Raw genomic sequence first — 20,123 nt, 5'->3', positions numbered from 1 at the left:
AGATTAATTGGTGCCCCGAAAAAGGTTCGCCACCAAAACAAAACTAGACAACCGAGCATAGGAGGCCCTGGATCTATTTTCGTCGCTGCTAGCACTATTTACTTTAAGAAGCAGTGCGTCAAACACAGTGATATTTTCGTTCCCGCAAAAATCAAGAATAAATATGACACTGAATCGGTGGCGACATCTGTGGTCTAGCGCCCTAAAACTGGGCGGCAGGATCGCCAAGTGCACCTCGAATGTTTTCCGAAGCAGTTGTAGGGTGTATAGTTTCTTTTCCCTTTTTGTTTTGTTTAGGTGAACTCTTCCTCCGCTTCATTTCACATAAGCGCAACATGATGGTTAATTAAACGCAACATGTGATCGAGTGCACTCGTTTTTCCCCCTCCTTTCAGAGCAGTGATTCGCTTGACAGCCGGAGACCGAAATAAACTCTACCGTTTGAAACGAGCTAATTAAACGTGTGACTACTGTAGCTGGCGGTTTGTTCGTCAAAGTAGGCTGAACGTGAAAAGTAAAGCAGCAAAATGTGTCAAAACGGAATTGAAGCCTACTGTTGCGCAGTAGAGATTTTTAAGTGAAGATCATGGGAACACGAATTTCACATGATGGGGAACAATTTAGTTTTTCTAAATTCAAAATTAAACCATTAACTAATGGTCTTGGCCTAGGAGATATAATTCTAGTCTTCTTAACCACAAGCCATAATATCGAATCCATCTGGTACTATGCTTAAGATGGAAATTGGTGTATGTTTGAGTATATTTAGATTTTGAAGGATCTAAAGGATCAACTAATCAACAAGCAATCTCAAAGTTCAGAAAGTGAAACAAGTAGACACGTGGCTTTTCCACCCTGAAAGCCCTCACCAAATTATGTCATTTCCTTTTTACCCGTCAGCTTACTCATGAAGAAATCTTTGAAACCTAATATCAATATGGCGTAACGAACTGCACAAAACGACAATGCACGTCCGAAAGAATGGATACACGAAAACAAGAATCACTTACTTGAGAAATGGTTTTTATGATGCATTTTTTAAGCCTGGAAGAAAAACCTAGAAAAAAAACAAATCCACCGCTATCTTGAGCGTACGCAACCGTATCAAGTTGCAACGGGGCTGTTAAGTTTCAACTATCTAGTAGGCCAGCTAAGTAGGCGGAATAACACCGTTAGTAGGAACAACCACCATCAAAGCTTTTTCAAAGAAGGTACACCACAAAAAAAAAACGATGTAACAGCTTGTCATGGCTTACTGGGGCAGATAACGAGAAAGCTCAAATTAAGGGTCTTGTAACTGGTAACAATAATGAAGTACGATTGTTAGTGGCAATAAAAGCTGTCTTTTCTGCAGCTGAACATTATACAGTTGCAATTCAAAAAACGGAACCTTCCAAGTCCCCTAAACGAAATAAATGTTGGATTATTTGGCAATAAAGCAATATGTTAAACAAGTTGGACAGGTTTTCAAAATTTCAATGTTTGATCCAGGTTTGCATAAAAAGGAGGTGAACTTTTTGTGACACTGTATGACTTGAAATTTGATACTCGAAAGTTTTTCGAGCTAAGGATTTAATAGTTTCAAGACCCTCACATTTCATGGAAGGGGAGTCCCATACGAAGTTAACATGAAATATAACTTAATTCGAACGATTTTAAAGGAAATTTTATAAAAACGGGTTCACAAGCATTGCACAGTGGTTCAGGAAGGAACATCATATTGGTGCGTATAAATTCTTATAATGGAAAATGCAGTCGTATTTTTTGTATTACCATAAAAGGGTGATCAAACTGACATAGTACCTAACTAGGAAACAACTCATACTGAATTCTTTCTAATTTTTCAAACGGAGGGTGTCCAAATTATTGTAACGAAACTAAATATTACCTAAGGGTCCGGCGCCAATTGACAGACGCATAGGGCTGAGATAAAAGATCTCCACTGCTGGCGATCCGGAGCCAGCGTCTTCACTTGCTGCCAGCCAAGGTTCTCGTCAACTGTGCGGATTTCAGCGGCGGACTAAACTAAATATTCGAGAGATCTTAATCGAAAACGAAAAACGTACGCTACCTACAATTTTTAACATAATAAACTAATTTTTGTATTGAAAACCCCTCCCACTATCGATCAGTAAGACTTACATATCTGTCTGTCTGTTCCCTATAGACTCCGAAACTACTGAACCGATTTGCGTGAAACTTGGCAGGTGGAGGTATTGGAGGCGGGGAAAGGTTCCTATTGTGGTCTGAGATCCCTTCCTCTCTCATAAAGGGGGGGCGGGGGGCTCCCAAATAAAAGATCATTTTTTGCATAACTCGAAAACCAATCAAGATAATGGTATCGAACAAGGAATAATCCCATTAATATTTGGTACCCATCCCTCCTTTGAGTGGGGTCATAGGCTTGGGGAGGGGGCTACCTTACAATTTTTGATATAACTCGAGAACTAATTAAGATATTGGAACCAAATTTGGCATGGGAAGGTATTTGGATACGAAAAATATTTCAATGGTTATATGAGGCCCCTCCCTCTTTCCAGTACAAAGGGTGAGCCTCTTTCATAATTATTTACATAACTCAAAAACTAATTAAGCTAATAGAATCAATTTTGGCATGGGAGGGTATTTGGATACTAAAAATATTTTTATTATTATTTGAGACCCCTCCCTCTTTCCAGGAGATATAAAGGGGGGAGGGGGTCTCTTTTTTAATTTTTTACATGAAGTCTGCTTCATTCAATATTGGAACAAAGTCTTTTGCTCATTGTGGCGCTCCTAGTGGACGGATTTGGAAACTTTTTTCACCCACGTGTCGGGAAATTCATTACCTTTCACCATGTATTTATGTCATAACACCAAACGATAGCATTTTGTAAACAACTGCCATGGAAGCCGAACGGAGAGATCAAATTGTGCACAGTTTTCTTGAAAATCCATTGTTGTCGGCATCGAAGCTAGCTAAACAGCTTAAAATGAATAATTTTTTTAATTTTTTTTTATGAAAGAGTAAAGAAAATGCTACATTTGTATGAAAAACAAATTATGAATTCGTTAATAAATGACTGAACTACACGCAATTGTTTGTGTTCCAATATTAAATGAAGCAGACTTTACATCCGTCGAACTTGGTCAGCACTTGGTCGTACAGCTTTCGAGCACGGATTCTGGCCACATTGTTCTGCTTCAGCGTCCGATTTGGCTGTTTGCTGGCTCGGAATGACCTTATTCCTTCCCGGAGACGAATTCGTCGCACCGTACTGTGAGCGGCCTGGAACTTATTGGCCAAATCGCGGTCTGAAAGATTGGGATTCCTCTTGACGGCCTTGATGACTTTCCCACGCAGTTTCCGGTCGACAGTTCCACTCCGACGCTTCGAATGCGGCTTCCGAGCCGTCGTCAATGTTTCCTTGTACTGCTTGATAACACGCCATACGGTATTTCTGGGCATTTTAAGCTGTTTAGCTAGCTTCGATGCCGACAACAATGGATTTTCAAGAAAACTGTGCACAATTTGATCTCTCCGTTCGGCTTCCATGGCGGTTGTTTACAAAATGCTATCGTTTGGTGTTATGACATAAATACATGGTGAAAGGTAATGAATTTCCCGACACGTGGATGAAAAAAGTTTCCAAATCCGTCCACTAGGAGCGCCACAATGAGCAAAAGAATTTGTTCCAATATTAAATGAAGCAGACTTTAATTTAAAGACAGATTAAGCAAATGGAACCAAATTTGGCATGGGCGGATATTTGGGAATTTGATATGTTCTAATGATTGTTTGAGAACCCTTCCTCCTTTCAGCGGGGAGAAAAGAAAGAGGGAGGGGAGTTTCATACAATTTTTACTGCAAAACTTGAGAACTTCAACAGCAAATGGAACCAAATTTGGCATGGAACGATATTTGGGTACGAAAAATGCTTCTATCAATATTTGGTATCTCTCATTCCTTCAAAGAGGTTGATGAAAAGGGGGAGGAGAGGTCTCCCTTACAATTTTCAGTAAAACTGGAGAGCCGATAGAGCAAATGGAACCATATTTAACATGTATTTTGATACGAGAAGTGTTTCTATTGTAAATTGAAGCCCTGCCTTTTTTTTCAGCGGAATGATATAAAGGGGGAAAGGAGGGCTTCGATATGATTTTTTTGCATAACTCGAGAATTAATCGAGCAAATGAAACCAAATTTGGCATCAAAAAGAATTTGAGTACGAAAAAATATTAAGTTCTCATCTACTCATTCAATAGGGTGAACGGTAGGGGGGAAGGTACTTCCTTTCAAGTTTTTGCATAACTCAAGAATTTACTGCGCAAATAAAACCAAATTTGGCATGGGATGGTATTTCCATACGAGGATCTTTTCTATGTGAAACAATCCCCTTCTGGCAGTAGGAGAATAGAATTGGGAATTCAGGAAGAAAAGGGGATAGCTTATATTAAATTTTTTTTTCCAAATTCCGAGAAATGGACAAAACTTAGCATGGAAAATCATTTTGATATGATTCTATGATTATCCTCCTCTTCCTATTCCTCCATCCTCCTTTCAGTGAGTAGGTACATAGGTGGAGGGAGGTGAGCCTAATACAATTTTGTTAGCATAAGTTCTCAATTAATGCTAACGAATCCAACAAATGGAAACAAATACGGCATGGAAAGGTATTTGGCAGGCTCAAAAATTTTCATTCATTCATGTGGATGGCGAAATTTATTTTGCATCACTATACCCAAGAAAAGTGGAAGAGGTAGTAATTTTGCTACGACCACTAAACGTAGAATAACGCCTTTCATTTTTTCAATAATAGAACTTATGGTGTTTTATCCGAAATGACCAACATATGACAGTGTAAAAATGGCAATATCTGACTGACAAATTTCAACCATATAACAGAATTTAACCATGTGACATAAACTTATCACCAGAAATAATCTGAGCAAGCAGTCCATGTGATCTAATCGGACCATGCAACATAATCAGACCATGTAACATAATCCAACCAAGCGACATAATTCAACCATGCAATAAAATCGACCATGACATAATCCGATCATGCAACATTATCGGACCATGTGACACAATCTGAATATGCAATATAATCTCGACTATGTGACATAATCCGACCATGCAACATAATTGACCATGTGATACATTCCGATCATGCAACATAATCAACCATGTGACAATCCGACAACGCAACATAATCGACAATGTGTCATAATCCGATCATTCAACATAATCGACCATGTGACATAATCGGATCATGTAACATAATCAGATCATGCAATATAAACGGACCATGTGAACTAATCCGTCCATGCATCATAATCGGAGCATGTGACCCGAGCAACCAAAAGTTCGGATAACATTCCTCTATCAGGTTTAATCAGCTTAATCGAGTATGCTTATACAACTTCTTTTCAGCTCAATTTTTAAGTAGTTAAACGAACTTTAAAGTTGAAAAAAAGTTCGCATAAATCGCCAAACAACTTCTAACCAGCTTCAAAATCCACTTTATAAGCAGCATAAAAAATCGAAAAAGTTACTCTTCCGCTCCTTCAATTGCCTTCTCAAGTCTGCTATTTTGATTCATATTAATCAACTATATTTGTTACTAACTCACATTACATTTAAAAAACATGTTCTTACCAAGCCTCGAACCCGAGCTCACCGCTTGAAAGTTGAGATTCATACTTGTTGCCCTATATGAACATCATGAGTAGGCAACGATTTTACTCGATGTGATGATTTTCTTTAAAACGACTTTCAGGTTCTTTATTTCTACTTAATTCCCACTTTCAAGCTGTTAAAAAGTTCTTCCCGAACTTAATGTGTACTTCATATAGTTGTTTCCCAAGTAACGATGTGTTTATTTTTGCAAACACGTGTTGAAGTTCGAAAAAAGTAGATTTTAGCCTTTAAATCTACTTCAAAGTTTCTATAATACGAAGTTGCTTTTGAACGCCCGTTGGGACTAATTAAAAACTTTCAAGTTTACAAAATAGTACAACAGAGACTTTTTACGAACTATTGAGCTGTACAAAAAGACTTGCAACCCTTTGATAGCTACTTGATTTTGAAAAAATGAGAAGTACGTAACAAGTAGATTGTTTTTCTTCATACAAACTTTAAAGTTCCCAAAAAGTAGAAACAGAAACCAAAACAGTACTTTAAAGCTTTTTTTGAGTATTGGCTGAACTTGATAAAGAATGAAGTTCCATGGACCTCGAAAAAGCATTTTGAACAGCAAAAAAGTTCCACAGAACTTTTGTACAGCTATATATGAACTTATTAGTTCGTTCCTTAAGTGATATTCGAACTTTTGGTTGCTTGGGACATTAGGGTGGCCCAAAATTGTACTATGTCTGGGATGTTGGGGGCTCAAGCTTCAAATGATAGCTTAGGGTGTAAGAAACAATATTTTATATGGCAGCGACTCAGAAAAATGATGTTTAGAGGTCGCACTGGTTCGATTTTTGAAAAAAGGCCATTTTTTCGACATTTTGTCCTAATATCATTTTCAGATCTTGTAAAAGTGTTCAACATGTGTTTCTTATATTTTTTAAATTTTCTTCATAATGTAAGTTTTAAACTAAAAATTTATTGGGACTATTTTGGACTCTCAATTTGTATGTATGATTTTTTTTAATTACGCAATACTGTGCATTTTTGTAAAAAAAATAATTAAAATAAACAAAAAAGTGTACTTTGGATTAAGATTTTTAACCAATATTGAATTCAAAAGATGCGCGACGCTTAAATGTGTAACTTTGCAGAAGAAAGTGTATAGCTATGACTTGTCGTTTCAAAGTAATTCAAGTTTCACTGTGGAAAAAAGTCACAATTTTCAAATTTTTGCTAAGAATTGCTCTATATTATGATGTTGTTGAGTTTCGAGCAATCTAAGAACCAAATAAACTTCTGATATCAAACTTTTTCATCCTTTTATCGATCCTTCAATCAGCAGAAACAACCATGACTAGTTTCTAGATTTTTATTTTAAATTTATTTAGTGGTTGTGACCATAAAACATTCACCAAACCGTCACCCAAGTATGGATAACACGAACTTCAATCAATAAAAAATCTAGAAACTTGGAATGGTTCTTTCTGGTGATTTTAGGATCGATAAAAGGATGAAAAAATTTGATATCAGGAGTTTATTTGGTTCTTTGATTGCTCGAAACTCATCAACATCATAATATAGAGCAATTCTTAGCAAAAATTTGAAAATTGTGTCTTTTTTCCACGGTGAAACTTGAATTACTTTGAATCGACAAGTCATAGCTGTACTCTTTCTTCTGCAAAGTTGCACATTTTAAGGTCGCGCATCTTTTAAATTCAATATTGATTAAAAATCTTAATTATTTTTTAATTATTTTTTTTACAAAAATTCACAGTATTGCGTTATTCAAAAAATCATACATACAAATTGAGAGTCCAAAATAGTCCCAATAAATTTTAAGTTTAAAACATACATTATAAAGAAAATTTAAAAAATATTAGAGACACATGTTGGATACTTTTACAAGATCTGAAAATGATATTAGGAAAAAATGTCGAAAAAATGGCCTTTTTTCAAAAATCGAACCAGTGCGACCTCTAAACATCATTTTTCTGAGTCGCCGCCATATAAAATATTGTTTCTTACACCCTAAGCTATCATTTGAAGCTTGAGCCCCCAACATCCCAGACATAGTACAATTTTGGGCCACCCTAATGTGACATAATCCGACCATGCAACATAATCGATCCATGTGACATAATCCGACCATGCCACAAAATCGACCATGTGACAGATCATGCAATCAATAAAAAAAAACAAAGAACACACAAAAAGAAACTAAATTGCTACAAAAATTTCTGAAGGGTGTAGCAAAGTACACCGGGTCAGCTAGTTACAAATAAATAAATATAAAAAATCACGTAATGGGCGTCTTGGTGATAATCCAGGTGAATTTAACTTTTACTTTTCGCCTGAGTGTACAATTCCGCTCAGCTTATTTCACAATTTGTTTTTATTTGGCGCATTCGCCCTTTTCCAAAAACGATACATGAAGATATCGATGTAGGAATGAATGAACATTGAAGACCACCCCTACCCTTGTTAGGCTCGCTTTCTGCTCGTTGCTGGTCTAAGATTTTGAGTCTTAGACGTCTAAGAGTTATTTTATTTATATTCGATCGAGCAATAATTCTACAGAGATAGGACTTTGATTAAGATTGGGAACTAGCTTTTGCGGAACATGGCACTAGAGCTTAGAAAATGAATTCTATGCCTCATTTCGAATCTCATTTTCGAATCAGGATGACTCTGAATTGTAGAAGTTGAATCTTTCCAATGTTTCAATTTTCAAACCTTTATAATATTTTTCTCCTAACCGATAATGAGATTCACAAATTTCGACCGAAAAGATCCACTTGGCCAACAAAATATTTATCCAACCGGTCGCTCAACGCAATCCTGAGCCTTGGGTAAATATTTTCGCTCCCAAAGACGGTTTAAAAGACACATTTTGTCGATCGGGGGTGGAAGTGAAAATTATTTGCGCAAATATCTGGCTCAGCTGGGCAGCGCAGCCGTGTCGTTTCGTTGGCTTGGCAAGGCACTCTGAAAAAAGTTTCCGTATATTTTGACGCTTTATTAATATCTCACATTCGTCGCCGTTCGCGACTTACATTTCATCACAACCACACTACCGCTTGGGTACGCCGCCGTAGTTATGATTTATGGCCGTCGTGAGGCGTGTTGCGCCGCTAAGCCTTCCGATTGACCGTAAATCCTTCGACTGTGCCGGCAAACTAGTGGCACGACTATTTGTTTAAAGCTTAGTCGTTGGCTTCGAATAACCGAGAGTGCTTCCAAGCAAGCAGATCGAAATTCAAAATTAAGCATAGTTTCTCCTTAGCATCCAAGTAGTCAAAAAAACAACCATAGGAAGTTGCCATCATGGTTTGTTACCATGGCAGCACAACGAAAGCGCGGGTGTCAATCACCCAACCAACCATTGAAGTAGGCTTTGAAGCAAGCGGGAAGAGGTAACCGAATATTGGAATCATCGAAGAAGGAAAAGGTGTCGAAGATGAAAATCGACCAAATGACACCTAAATTGACGCTGATGGTAAACACATCTGGGCAAATAAATAGCTCCGCCCAAGTTAGTGAGCTCGGATAGAAGTGTACTCAACGGGTTTTTTTCGGAATTTTTCCCACCTTTACATTATTTCGCTGCGGTTCGTTCTGTCGAAAACAAACTCCATCTAAGTGCATATTTGGGATGAAGCCAATTCACAAGTCATTTTAGCGACTTAATGTAGAAAAAAAACATTTGAATACCGAATATTGATTTTTGAAATGTCAATCCTTGCACAAGTTTCGATTAACCATCGGTAGAAAAAATTTCGAACAATAATCGATTGAGTGGTCATATAAAAATTAAAGCTTAAGTTAAGCTTGAATCTTTCAGTTGTTAATCGTTCTTCTCAATATTGGTTTTTATTTGAAAAGACGAAAGGAAGAATACTTATCATGTATTTGAAACGAAAATCTGGCTTTTAACTTTTTTGATAATGAAAAGTTGGTGTTAGTTCATGGAACTTAAACTAGTGTACTCCTTACATTGATTATCATCATAAAATTATCAAATTTATTTATCTTTTTGGTCGTATCACTCTTTTTTTTATAATCGTCTACAGAATTTTCTTAAGAGTGGTAGGGTGATTTGCCAATCGTGAATGATTAAATTGTCAATATTCCAGCTTTTTTCAACTTTTTTCCAAAAATTAAACTGAATCATGTTAACTAGAATGTAAACTGATGAAATGAGGCTTTTGACGATAATTTCTGCCTCAAAGTATACATCTAACTACAATTTTAATTGTTCTTGTTTTTTTCAGGCGATTTTTGTGCTAATTACACTAGTTTACAAAATTTAAAAAAAATCGTGAACTTGATTGACTGACCAATATTTTTAATGTAAAATCGGGCGCTGAATCCGAAAATGAAATTCAAATCTCAGTAGAACCGTTTTTAAGTTATGCTCCAAATATGAAATTTTGGAAAAATAAAAAAAAGTTCTTGTACTTAGATGAAAATATCAGGTGAAATATTTGTCTCAACTTAGGCTTTAAGACAATCAACCGTCTAAAACAATCGGCTAGTGATTGAAAAAGTTATTGATGAAAAACCAGTAATTTTAGTTCCTTCCGGGCAAAATGCCTTGAAATTTTATTCACGTTTGAGACTCAAGCAACCCCTCCCTATGGTCAGATCTTCCTGAAATTTGGCATGTGACCTTTTGGTAAGCTAATAAATAATTTTGACTTAGAGCGAGTGAGATTTATCATATTTCACTCTTCCTATACTATGATAAGTGTACTTCGGTTCGTTAAATTATTAAAAACTATAAAAAATACTGTTATGGTAAAGTAGCCATAACTTCTTGAGTTTTCAACCGATTTTTATAAATAACCTTTTGAAATCTTTTTTTTAAATTGACATTCAAGCGCAGGAGAAAATCAGATTTTTTAAATGTTACCATCGAGTCTAAAACTTTCGCTGAAACAAAATTTTCTCTAAAAACATGCGTTTTTTATAATTTTTTATATCATAAAGTCACTATTACCAACAATACTGTTGATCATATGCAAAAACAGTGTTCGGTTGATCGATAGAAATCTTATTCACCTTCAATATGCAAAAGAGGGATTTCAAATTACTGGTATGCCGTCCGAGATATTTTCATCTAAGTACAAGAACTTTTTTTATTTTTCCAAAATTTCATATTTGGAGCATAACTCAAAAACGGTTCTACTGAGATTTGAATTTCATTTTCGGATTCAGCGCCCGATTTAACATTAAAAATGACCTTCAGTTTACTAAGTTCAAAAATGGTGTAAACTAGTTTTATTAAACAAAACCTCAAGATTCCTTCAACGTCAAGTCAAGTTTTAAGTCAGAACAAATTATTTTTTGAATCGGGTTTCTTTACGAAACGTTTGTTGGACAATTTTCAGACCATGATTTTGGAAAAAAAAATACAATCCATACAAACCGGAAAAATATCAGATCGTGAAAAAATTGCTCCGCTCAATCTCCTCCTGTCCGATTGTTGTACATAAGTCCGCTTCAAGATTTGTATTGAAATTCCAAATTTATTAATTTGTATACCTCCAAAAACTTTTTTTTGGTTGTTTTTACTGAATATTGTACTCCAATCCACGGCGAACAAGCAAGCAATATAAAGCTTTGAGAGTTGTAGTGTCACTGAATCCTTTGGTATTCCTGACCAAAAATCCTAGGACTGTTTTTGCTTTTGCCACCGTCCTTGAATGATAGGGACTTATCCACAATAATACCGAGACCTTGGATGGATTCAACTTTTTTAAAAGCCACGTTATCAGCTGTGCATTGATGCAAAATTACAACCCTACTTCTGGTGAACGTAATAATCTAACATTTTTTAAGATTCACTTCCATCGTATAGGGCTTGTGATATAACTCAGTTGGCAAGTCTGTTGTCTCCTAAGCCGATGTCAGCGAGTCCGAGCCAAGAGTAGACATTGTACACAGTTATACCGGATAAGTTTTTCATTAACGATGCGCCAACTGCAACGTTGATAAAGTTGCGAATGCCATAAAAATGGTAAAACGACTAATATCGAAACAAAAAAAAAACTTCCATCGTATTCACTTCACACCAAAGCATAAGCTTATCACACCAAAGCATAAGTTGTGACAGGTAGTCTGTGTAGTGAGCTATTGAGCGGTAGGGGAACTGGGGCTATAATGCCCATTGTGGGCAAAAAGCTCCACTGCGATATCTAGCTAGTTATACACTTATTTTTAAATTTCTTTACGTTATTCCCTTCTCATTAACAGTAGAAACCTTTTGTAAAAAATATTAGCATCAAATATGCGATAAATCTCTGCAAAAATTCAAAAATATTTTTCAAGCCATATTCCTTGCAATTTGTGCCTTGGCTTTCGTAAGGAATTACGGCATCTACCGGCAAAAAAAATTACCTGTCATATGTTACACTTATGAACATTGGTCTTGAAAATCATCACAAAACGAAAAGTTTCCTTATTCAATTATTTTTTCTGTTATTTTGAACGATTTTTAATAAACATGTCTAGGTAGGGCAAAACGCGCCATATCAGTTTATCTTTAAGCATGTATCATATTTGTATAAATTTATATGCAGTTTCATCACAACAATTTTAAAGATATTTTCATGTTGTATTGGAAAACATAACTTGAACATAAACGAATATATTTAAAATTCCTAAATTTAATATAGATTTAATTAAGGGGGGGGGAGGGGGTAGGTTCTAACACTTTCAAAAAATCGATTTTTTTATTTTTTTATTTTCTTATTGTAAAACATTTCAAGAATGTTGTGTCAAATTTTCAAGTCAATTGAAGCAAAACTGTAGAAGTTATAGGCCTTTATCTCCTCCTATCTAATACTGCAAGAAAACAAGAGCAGAAACTTCAAACGCGTTTTTCTCGAAAGCACATTTTTAAAGTCCGTGGACATCGTCATTTGAAAACGTCTTATCCGATTTTTTTCAAATTTGGAACATATTTTCTACATATAAAATACCAGACCCCAACGTTTTTATTTTTTGATTTTTTTACTTTGGGGAGATTTTGCAGGTGAAAAATGGCGGATTTTTTCGTGAAAAATCGTAGTTTTTACTTCAAACAGCCACAAAAATTTCATTAAAAAAAAATTAAGTTAAATAAAAACGTTGGGGTCCAGAAAAATATCTATTGAAAATATTTTGCTCTGATTTTTTGACTTCAGATGATTCTGTGCTGAGATACAGTGTCCACCGCAAATCCTGTTTTCAAAAAGGCATCCTCGAAAGTGTTCCGTCACCGTCTCATTTTTCAATATTTTTCTACGAAAAAATTACTAAATGTTCTTTTAACAATACTTTGTATAATGCAAAAAAAATTGAATACATTTGTTTGAACGATAGCTCTAGAAAAAAATCGTGAAAATGGTGTTTTTTTTATACCCGTTAGACCCTACCCCCCCCTTAACTTTTCACAAGAATTTCAGTATATCTGGCAGCACTGCGCGTAGCAATTTTTTTTCTATCTGTGAAGTAGAGTTAAACGGCGCGATTGGGTACACATATATGCGCATTATGCCCCTACTGAAATTGAAATCCAATTTTCAACCTACTCTTCAAACTTCATTTAATTTGTGGGCTTTTTTACCTTTCAGTTATTCTAACTATCAGATTTCGACAAAAAACATTCCAAACTTCCAAACACTATCGAAAAGTAAAGTTAATCTTTTCAAATGAACTCTGAAACAAGGCTTTCTTCTTAACGTAGGCATTATGCCCCCTCTTCCCCTACATATCGAGAATGTCTGCATAGAATACTATTTCGGAATCGATAAGTTCACAAAGGTCGTTCACGAAGAAGTTGAACAAAAGTGGACCCAGATGGCTGCCTTGAGGAACACCGGATGGAACCATAATTTTTCGATTTGAACCTCCACGATTTGATGTGACCAGTTCTTCATTGAAGAATGATATGAAGATATGATTCAATCCATTTCACCAGCCAAGTTGAGAATCCTATTTTGTCCAATTTATCAATCAGGGGCTTGTAAGTAATTTTGTTCAAATTTTACCTTTTCTAACCCCTGAAAGCTTACTCTTGACGGCACTTACTAACTTTTTTTTCAAATTGTCGAAACATATTAAGAAAAATATCGTCGTGTTGCTCTTTGTTGTAATCCACATTGAACGATGTATTTTCTACCATAATGAAACATAATTCCATATCTCTTTTTGAAATAATTAATCAATTACACCACCCAGACAACCATTTGGTGGGTATTTCGAATTTGCAACACAAATATACGTGTAAACATATCGTATATAATGCAGTTAACCAGTATATACGTATCATTTTGGAGGCCATATAGGTACATTAGCACACATATTCTTAATTTGGATTGTATTGAATTACGATTTGCACGATTTGTCATGCAAATCATTTACGACTACCCTGATTCTTCTTGGAATATACTATGACAATTTACGTCATCATATAGATGATTGAGGTTGTACTCTTGTAGGTTTTCGCTCAATTTGCGTTTGGGAATATCTTTATATACGACATTTTTCGTAACAATATGGAAAGTTTGACGACTTATTTGGTCGTCCTCTGCGACTATCATTTTCCGTCAGTTGAATAAAAATAAGTTTATTTCAAAGAAATGCGTTTTTTGCTGTCAAATTCAAGTTTATATCATGCAATTTATTATTTGCCTGATTGCTGAATTTTTTCGAACGTTCATGAAGTTATTTTAGTCCCTGGACTTGATCCCCTGACGATACTATCTGCAGCTAATGATGGTTCCTCGACGCTATCTAGAAAATATAAACTCAAGGGGATTTGCTTTATAATAGACCAACATTTTGAGGCCTTCTAAAAACGATTGCAATCATCGATGTCTGATTATCATAAACGATTCTAATGAACTAATTTGTATTCTTTTGCGATTGCCAGCAAATACGTTTTACGAAAATCAGACATGCGAGTTTACTTGCATAGGTATACGATTGCACGCATATTATTACGAATCAATGTAGTTGTATACGTTTGTATAGCATATATCTCCAAGTGGCAAGCAGAGTAATGAGCTTATTTTTTGTTTTTCAATATACAAGTTTTATTTAAATAACGAGAAATGTCATTGTTTCAGTCAAAAATATATTCACAAAACCTAAACAAATATTAGACATCATTTATGCAATTACAGAGTGAGTTATGCTTTTCAAAACATACTTACGTAATTGCATACAGCATCAGCCTGGATTTCGGGTAGAAATGTTTCGCCGCCGCGCTCAATGTGAACTCTCTGGGAATAACTTTGATAAAAGGGTGATACGTTCAAAGGGAAAGCGCGTGTAAATTGGTAAAATCGTTTATTTAAAATATCTAATTAAATTTCTTTTTCAAGTTTAATTAGTATAAAATTCAGGAAAAATATTCAGTTAGGCTTCCGCTTTTCCAAATCCGAATTGGCGGGCCTAACGCTTAACCCCTGCCATCAAATTTTGTACAGTCACCTTGTCCACCTTCTTCGCCGCAGAAAGCCAGTTTGCCTTGAACTGCTGCTCATCCTTAGCAGTTTTTTTGCTCTTCTTTAGGTTCCGCTTAACAATAGTCCAGTATTTCTCAATTGGGCGGAGCTCTGGCGTGTTGGGAGGGTTCTTGTCCTTGGGAACCACCTGCACGTTGTTGGCGGCGTACCACTCCATGGCCTTTTTACCGTAATGGCAAATTTCTTGGTTGAAAGTCTCAGAAGCTATGGTAATGCTGCTTTTCAAGCCATAGGTACAGATGGCCTGCCAAACCAGATATTTCTTCGCGAACTTTGACAGTTTCATGTGCTTGAAAATATCTGCTACCTTTCCCCTTCCTTTTGCCGTATAAAACTTCTGTCCCGGAAGCTGCTTGTAGTCGGCTTTGACGTACGTTTCGTCGTCCATTACCACGCAGTCAAACCTCGTCAGCATCGTCGTGTACAGCCTCCGGGATCGCGCTTTGGCCGTCGTATTTTGTTTATCATCGCGATTTGGAGTCACTACCTTCTTGTAAGTCGATAGTCCGGCTCGTTTTTTGACTCGATGCACGGTTGTAGACGATACACCCAGCTTATTTGCGGCATCTCGGAAAGAGAGGTTAGGGTTTCGCTTGAAACTACCGGTAACTCTCTTTGTCGTCTCAGCGGCTTCCGGTTTTCGATTTCCCTCCGATCCAGACTTTCTGGCTATCGACAAACGTTCCCCAAACACTTAAATTACATTTCTAACAGTTGATTTGGCAACTTTTAGAGATTTTTCCAGCTTTGCGTGCGAGTAGCTCGGATTTTCGCGATGCGCGAGCAAAATTTTGATACGCTGCTCTTCTTCCTTGGACGGTATTTTGACAACTGAAGAGTGAATTCCAAAATCAAAATAGGAGCAACATAACAACAAAATATAACCTCTCATTTCAGCAATCTTGTTTGAAAAAATGAACCTTTCTGCTAAAATACAACACCTGGTTGTTATGATAATATGAATCGTTTTTCATGTTAAAGAAAATCTTTATTCCGAATTATTTAATGCACAGCACGACAAAATCTGTCAATTACGGCTGATCATCGTATATAGGTCGTTCCACGGATTTTTTTGCGAATTTTCGTACACATATGTACATAAATACGAGTCTCTCTTTTTGTCGTAATAAAATCATGCAATGCATTTAAATTCGATAAAGAATATGCATGGGCCGCACATTGTAGTGGCAGATATACAAAAATGAGTTTAAATAACATTCTATACGATAGAGTTAATCTTTAAAATACAACTTCTGGTTATCTGGGCAATCCGGTATGAGTGTAAGTGACAAAAAAATCGAGTTAATTTGGTTGAAATGACTATTTAAAATACAGCATAAAACCAAAATTATGTGCTTAGCTGTGTAACGATTGGCATATCATCCTCTAAAGGTTTTAAAAATGTTTTAAGGAGTTTATAAAACTTTTCGTTTAGTTGTAACCAAGCTGCCTTAGAGGTTCGTAGAAGACTCAAATTGTTACTTGGGGAGCTTAATGATTTTATTCCAAAGTCGGGGATGACATCTTTAAATTAGATCCCGAAACGATCGAGCGTCCCATCATTGGACTGAAAAAAACGAATTGTTTATAGCGGTGAGCGTCTATTGGGACATTATATCGAGTTCTCTTCATCAGAATCGAGCATGTTTGTTGAACCCTAATACTCCTTGTTGAGAAAACTCCAACACCCGGTTGGTGTCGAACTGTTTGTAAACAAACTCCAGTCTTTTGGACAGACCGATGTTGATGGGCAAAGAATAACATTAAATTTACTTCAAAAAACGGAGTTATGAGTTGGGAAAAAAAAACAGCCGGACTCAAGGGGGAGCAGGTTCGAATAACAATTTTCGGCCGGTGCTTCATTCTAATGATGGTCTCACTATTTATACGTATTTAACATGCAACTCGCACAAGTGTTTCATCAAAATATTCGGGACGTGACTCTGACGTTTGTTGGTTCCGACTAAATTGTGGTCCAATTTAAGCGTATTTGTTTACGTTCGGAACACTGGCAATAATAGCCGATTGTTTTGTTACTGCTTCGAACGGACGTATTTATTGATTGACAGAAACGATTCAGTTGTTTTACCAGCTGCCGAAAAACAATCATACATAAATTCTTAGTAACTAGTTCGGAGGTTTTTTTCAGTGGCATCGGCTTCTGACAGAAAATGACGGGGTTGACAGTTTGGTTAATTCATATGCACCTACCTGAAGGTTCTTTTTAAGTCAGGAACACTTGTTGAAAAAAGAATTACAGTCACCGGATGCGTCCTATGTAACATCGCTCGTAATGACTATAGTTTTTTTTTTTTGAAGACTCAACTCATTCGACATAAAAACAAGAACTTTAGACCCTGACAAGGACTTTCTCGTAACTACACACATTTCAACACACAACCAATTTTCAGTTTTTTCTCAACGCTTCATTTTTCCCTGCCAACTGCCAGATGTTTCTATTCCTTCGATCCTCTGAATCGTTCCTTTCCGAGTGCTTTCATTATTCAATTTATAACAACCCGAGCTCCCGATCGTTATGAAAGAAGAACTCGTAAGTGAAAACGCTCAATGTCATTAAATTTAAGGCTTCAACGTAGCATTTCCTTTGCTTTTTCTCACGCCAGCATGATAAAAATTTCACAGACATCCGAGAAGTTGTTACGCTCCTTGCCATCGAAAGGCCTACTAGATCGACCCAGGATCGGCTTTTTTTTTCATGCTCCTAGTTCCTTTCTTCATTGATCTTTTTGACAGCTGCGGACAGATGCTGCCATATTTTGCTGGCAGCAACAGTTGGCTGGCTCGCTTGCTATGGTTGATATTTTGTGACCTGTGTAAATCGGCGGGTGGAAAAAAAATTACAGGAAATTGTCTCCTTACAAGACTTCGTTTATGCTTCATGATCTAGCATCTATGATGGAAACCGGAAACTTCCTGGACGCCCTGTGAGGTCATTCCAGATGATATATGATTTATTTCTTAGAATAAAATCTTCACTTTCTTTCGTTTGAACAGTTTTTAAAACAGCTGTGAGACTCCTTAAAAAACACAATTCAAATAACTTGAATTTCTTGAACAGATTCAGATTTCAGATTCAGATTTCAGATCAGATTTCAGATTCAGATTTCAGATTCAGATTTCAGATTCAGATTTCAGATTCAGATTTCAGATTCAGATTTCAGATTCAGATTTCAGATTCAGATTTCAGATTCAGATTTCAGATTCAGATTTCAGATTCAGATCTCAGATTCAGATTTCAGATTCAGATTTCAGATTCAGATTTCAGATTCAGATTTCAGATTCAGATTTCAGATTCAGATTTCAGATTCAGATTTCAGATTCAGATTTCAGATTCAGATTTCAGATTCAGATTTCAGATTCAGATTTCAGATTCAGATTCAGATTTCTGATTCAGATTTCAGATTCAGATTTCAGATTCAGATTTCAGATTCAGATTTCAGATTCAGATTTCAGATTCAGATTTCAGATTCAGATTTCAGATTCAGATTTCAGATTCAGATTTCAGATTCAGATTTCAGATTCAGATTTCAGATTCAGATTTCAGATTCAGATTTCAGATTCAGATTTCAGATTCAGATTTCAGATTCAGATTTCAGATTCAGATTTCAGATTCAGATTTCAGATTCAGATTTCAGATTCAGATTTCAGATTCAGATTTCAGATTCAGATTTCAGATTCAGATTTCAGATTCAGATTTCAGATTCAGATTTCAGATTCAGATTTCAGATTTCAGATTTCAGATTCAGATTTCAGATTCAGATTTCAGATTCAGATTTCAGATTCAGATTTCAGATTCAGATCTCAGATTCAGATTTCAGATTGAGATTCTAGATTAAAATTTATGATTCCGATTTCAAATTCTTTTAATGGGTTGATTCTCGGCTTTCAGTCTCAAGTTTTTTAGTAAAAACGACTTTATTTTTACATATCCAACGTTTCGATCCTTATAGAATCTTCATCAGGGACTTAAATTTATTACAAAATTAAGCTTACGTCTACAGAATCTAAGTGATTCTTACCGAAAAATTGTCGTTTTTTTGTCCGGTTTGATACGGCGGTTTGATTCTTATCGACAACTTTTTCGGTAAGAATCACTTAGATTCTGTAGACGTAAGCTTAATTTTGTAATAAATTTTAGTCCCTGATGAAGATCCTATAAGGATCGAAACGTTGGATATGTAAAATTAAAGTCGTTTTTACTAAAAAACTTGAGACTGAAAGCCGAGAATCAACCCATTAAAAGTAAACTAAACAGTCGCCCCAAAAAGAGATTTCATATTGAGAATGCCGATTCATCTTTCAGATACAGTTTGCAGATTCTGATTTTGAAACGAGATTAAAAGTTTTGGTATTCAGCTCAGATTTTTTGTTTCAAAACGGATTTGTTTTTTATTTGAGTATCAGAATGGGAGTCCGATTCAGCCCACAGTTTTATTATCAATGTTCCTCCATTTAAGATACTTTTTTTCACGAATGAAGAGGGAGAGCACTAATATTTATCATTAATGATCCCTCGGTTATGACAACATAATCAAGCCTCTCCTTTCTACCAAAATTTTTGATTGAGCTCATATCGATGACAGTCAGCTAACCGCATCGCGTTCGTTGAAATTCAAAGAATTGGGTAATTCAATCAGTGGGATGTCGAGAAATTCAATCCATCCTCCGGGTTCATTCGAGTGCATGTCATAAGCTTTCCTCATCCAATCCACCTCCAATGATAAGTTTGTGTAGCTTAGCCCGCTGAAAGAAATACGAAACCGAACCATAAATTTGTGTTACTCTGAAATGTCAAATGGAAAACTTGATTTGTAACATAAATCAAGTTTTGGTGGTGAAGTGCTGGATTTGTCTGCTTTAAAAGGCAAGCTGCACAAAATTTATTTGCGATAAATAAAAAAAAATATTGGTAACATTTGTTTTTCTTTTTAAATTATACATTGATAAGCTTTGGTTCTAAACTGGACCTG

At 35.9% G+C, this 20,123-nt stretch overlaps 1 protein-coding gene across 1 annotated transcript in view; it reads right to left on the bottom strand.

Moving 5' to 3' along the window:
* Positions 1–13,366: 13,366 nt before the first annotated feature.
* Positions 13,367–20,123, bottom strand: part of LOC129741064 (coagulation factor IX-like) — a 10,733-nt gene continuing 3,976 nt past the window's right edge. The window contains exon 2 of the mRNA XM_055732764.1: positions 13,367–13,533. Within this exon, the coding sequence (XP_055588739.1) occupies positions 13,367–13,533 (167 nt within the window). The remainder of the gene's footprint in view (positions 13,534–20,123) is intronic.

The sequence above is a fragment of the Uranotaenia lowii genome, chromosome 2, assembly GCF_029784155.1.
Source record: "Uranotaenia lowii strain MFRU-FL chromosome 2, ASM2978415v1, whole genome shotgun sequence".
NCBI classification, from domain to species: Eukaryota; Metazoa; Arthropoda; class Insecta; order Diptera; family Culicidae; genus Uranotaenia; species Uranotaenia lowii.
This window is presented reverse-complemented; position numbering and strand designations above follow the sequence as displayed.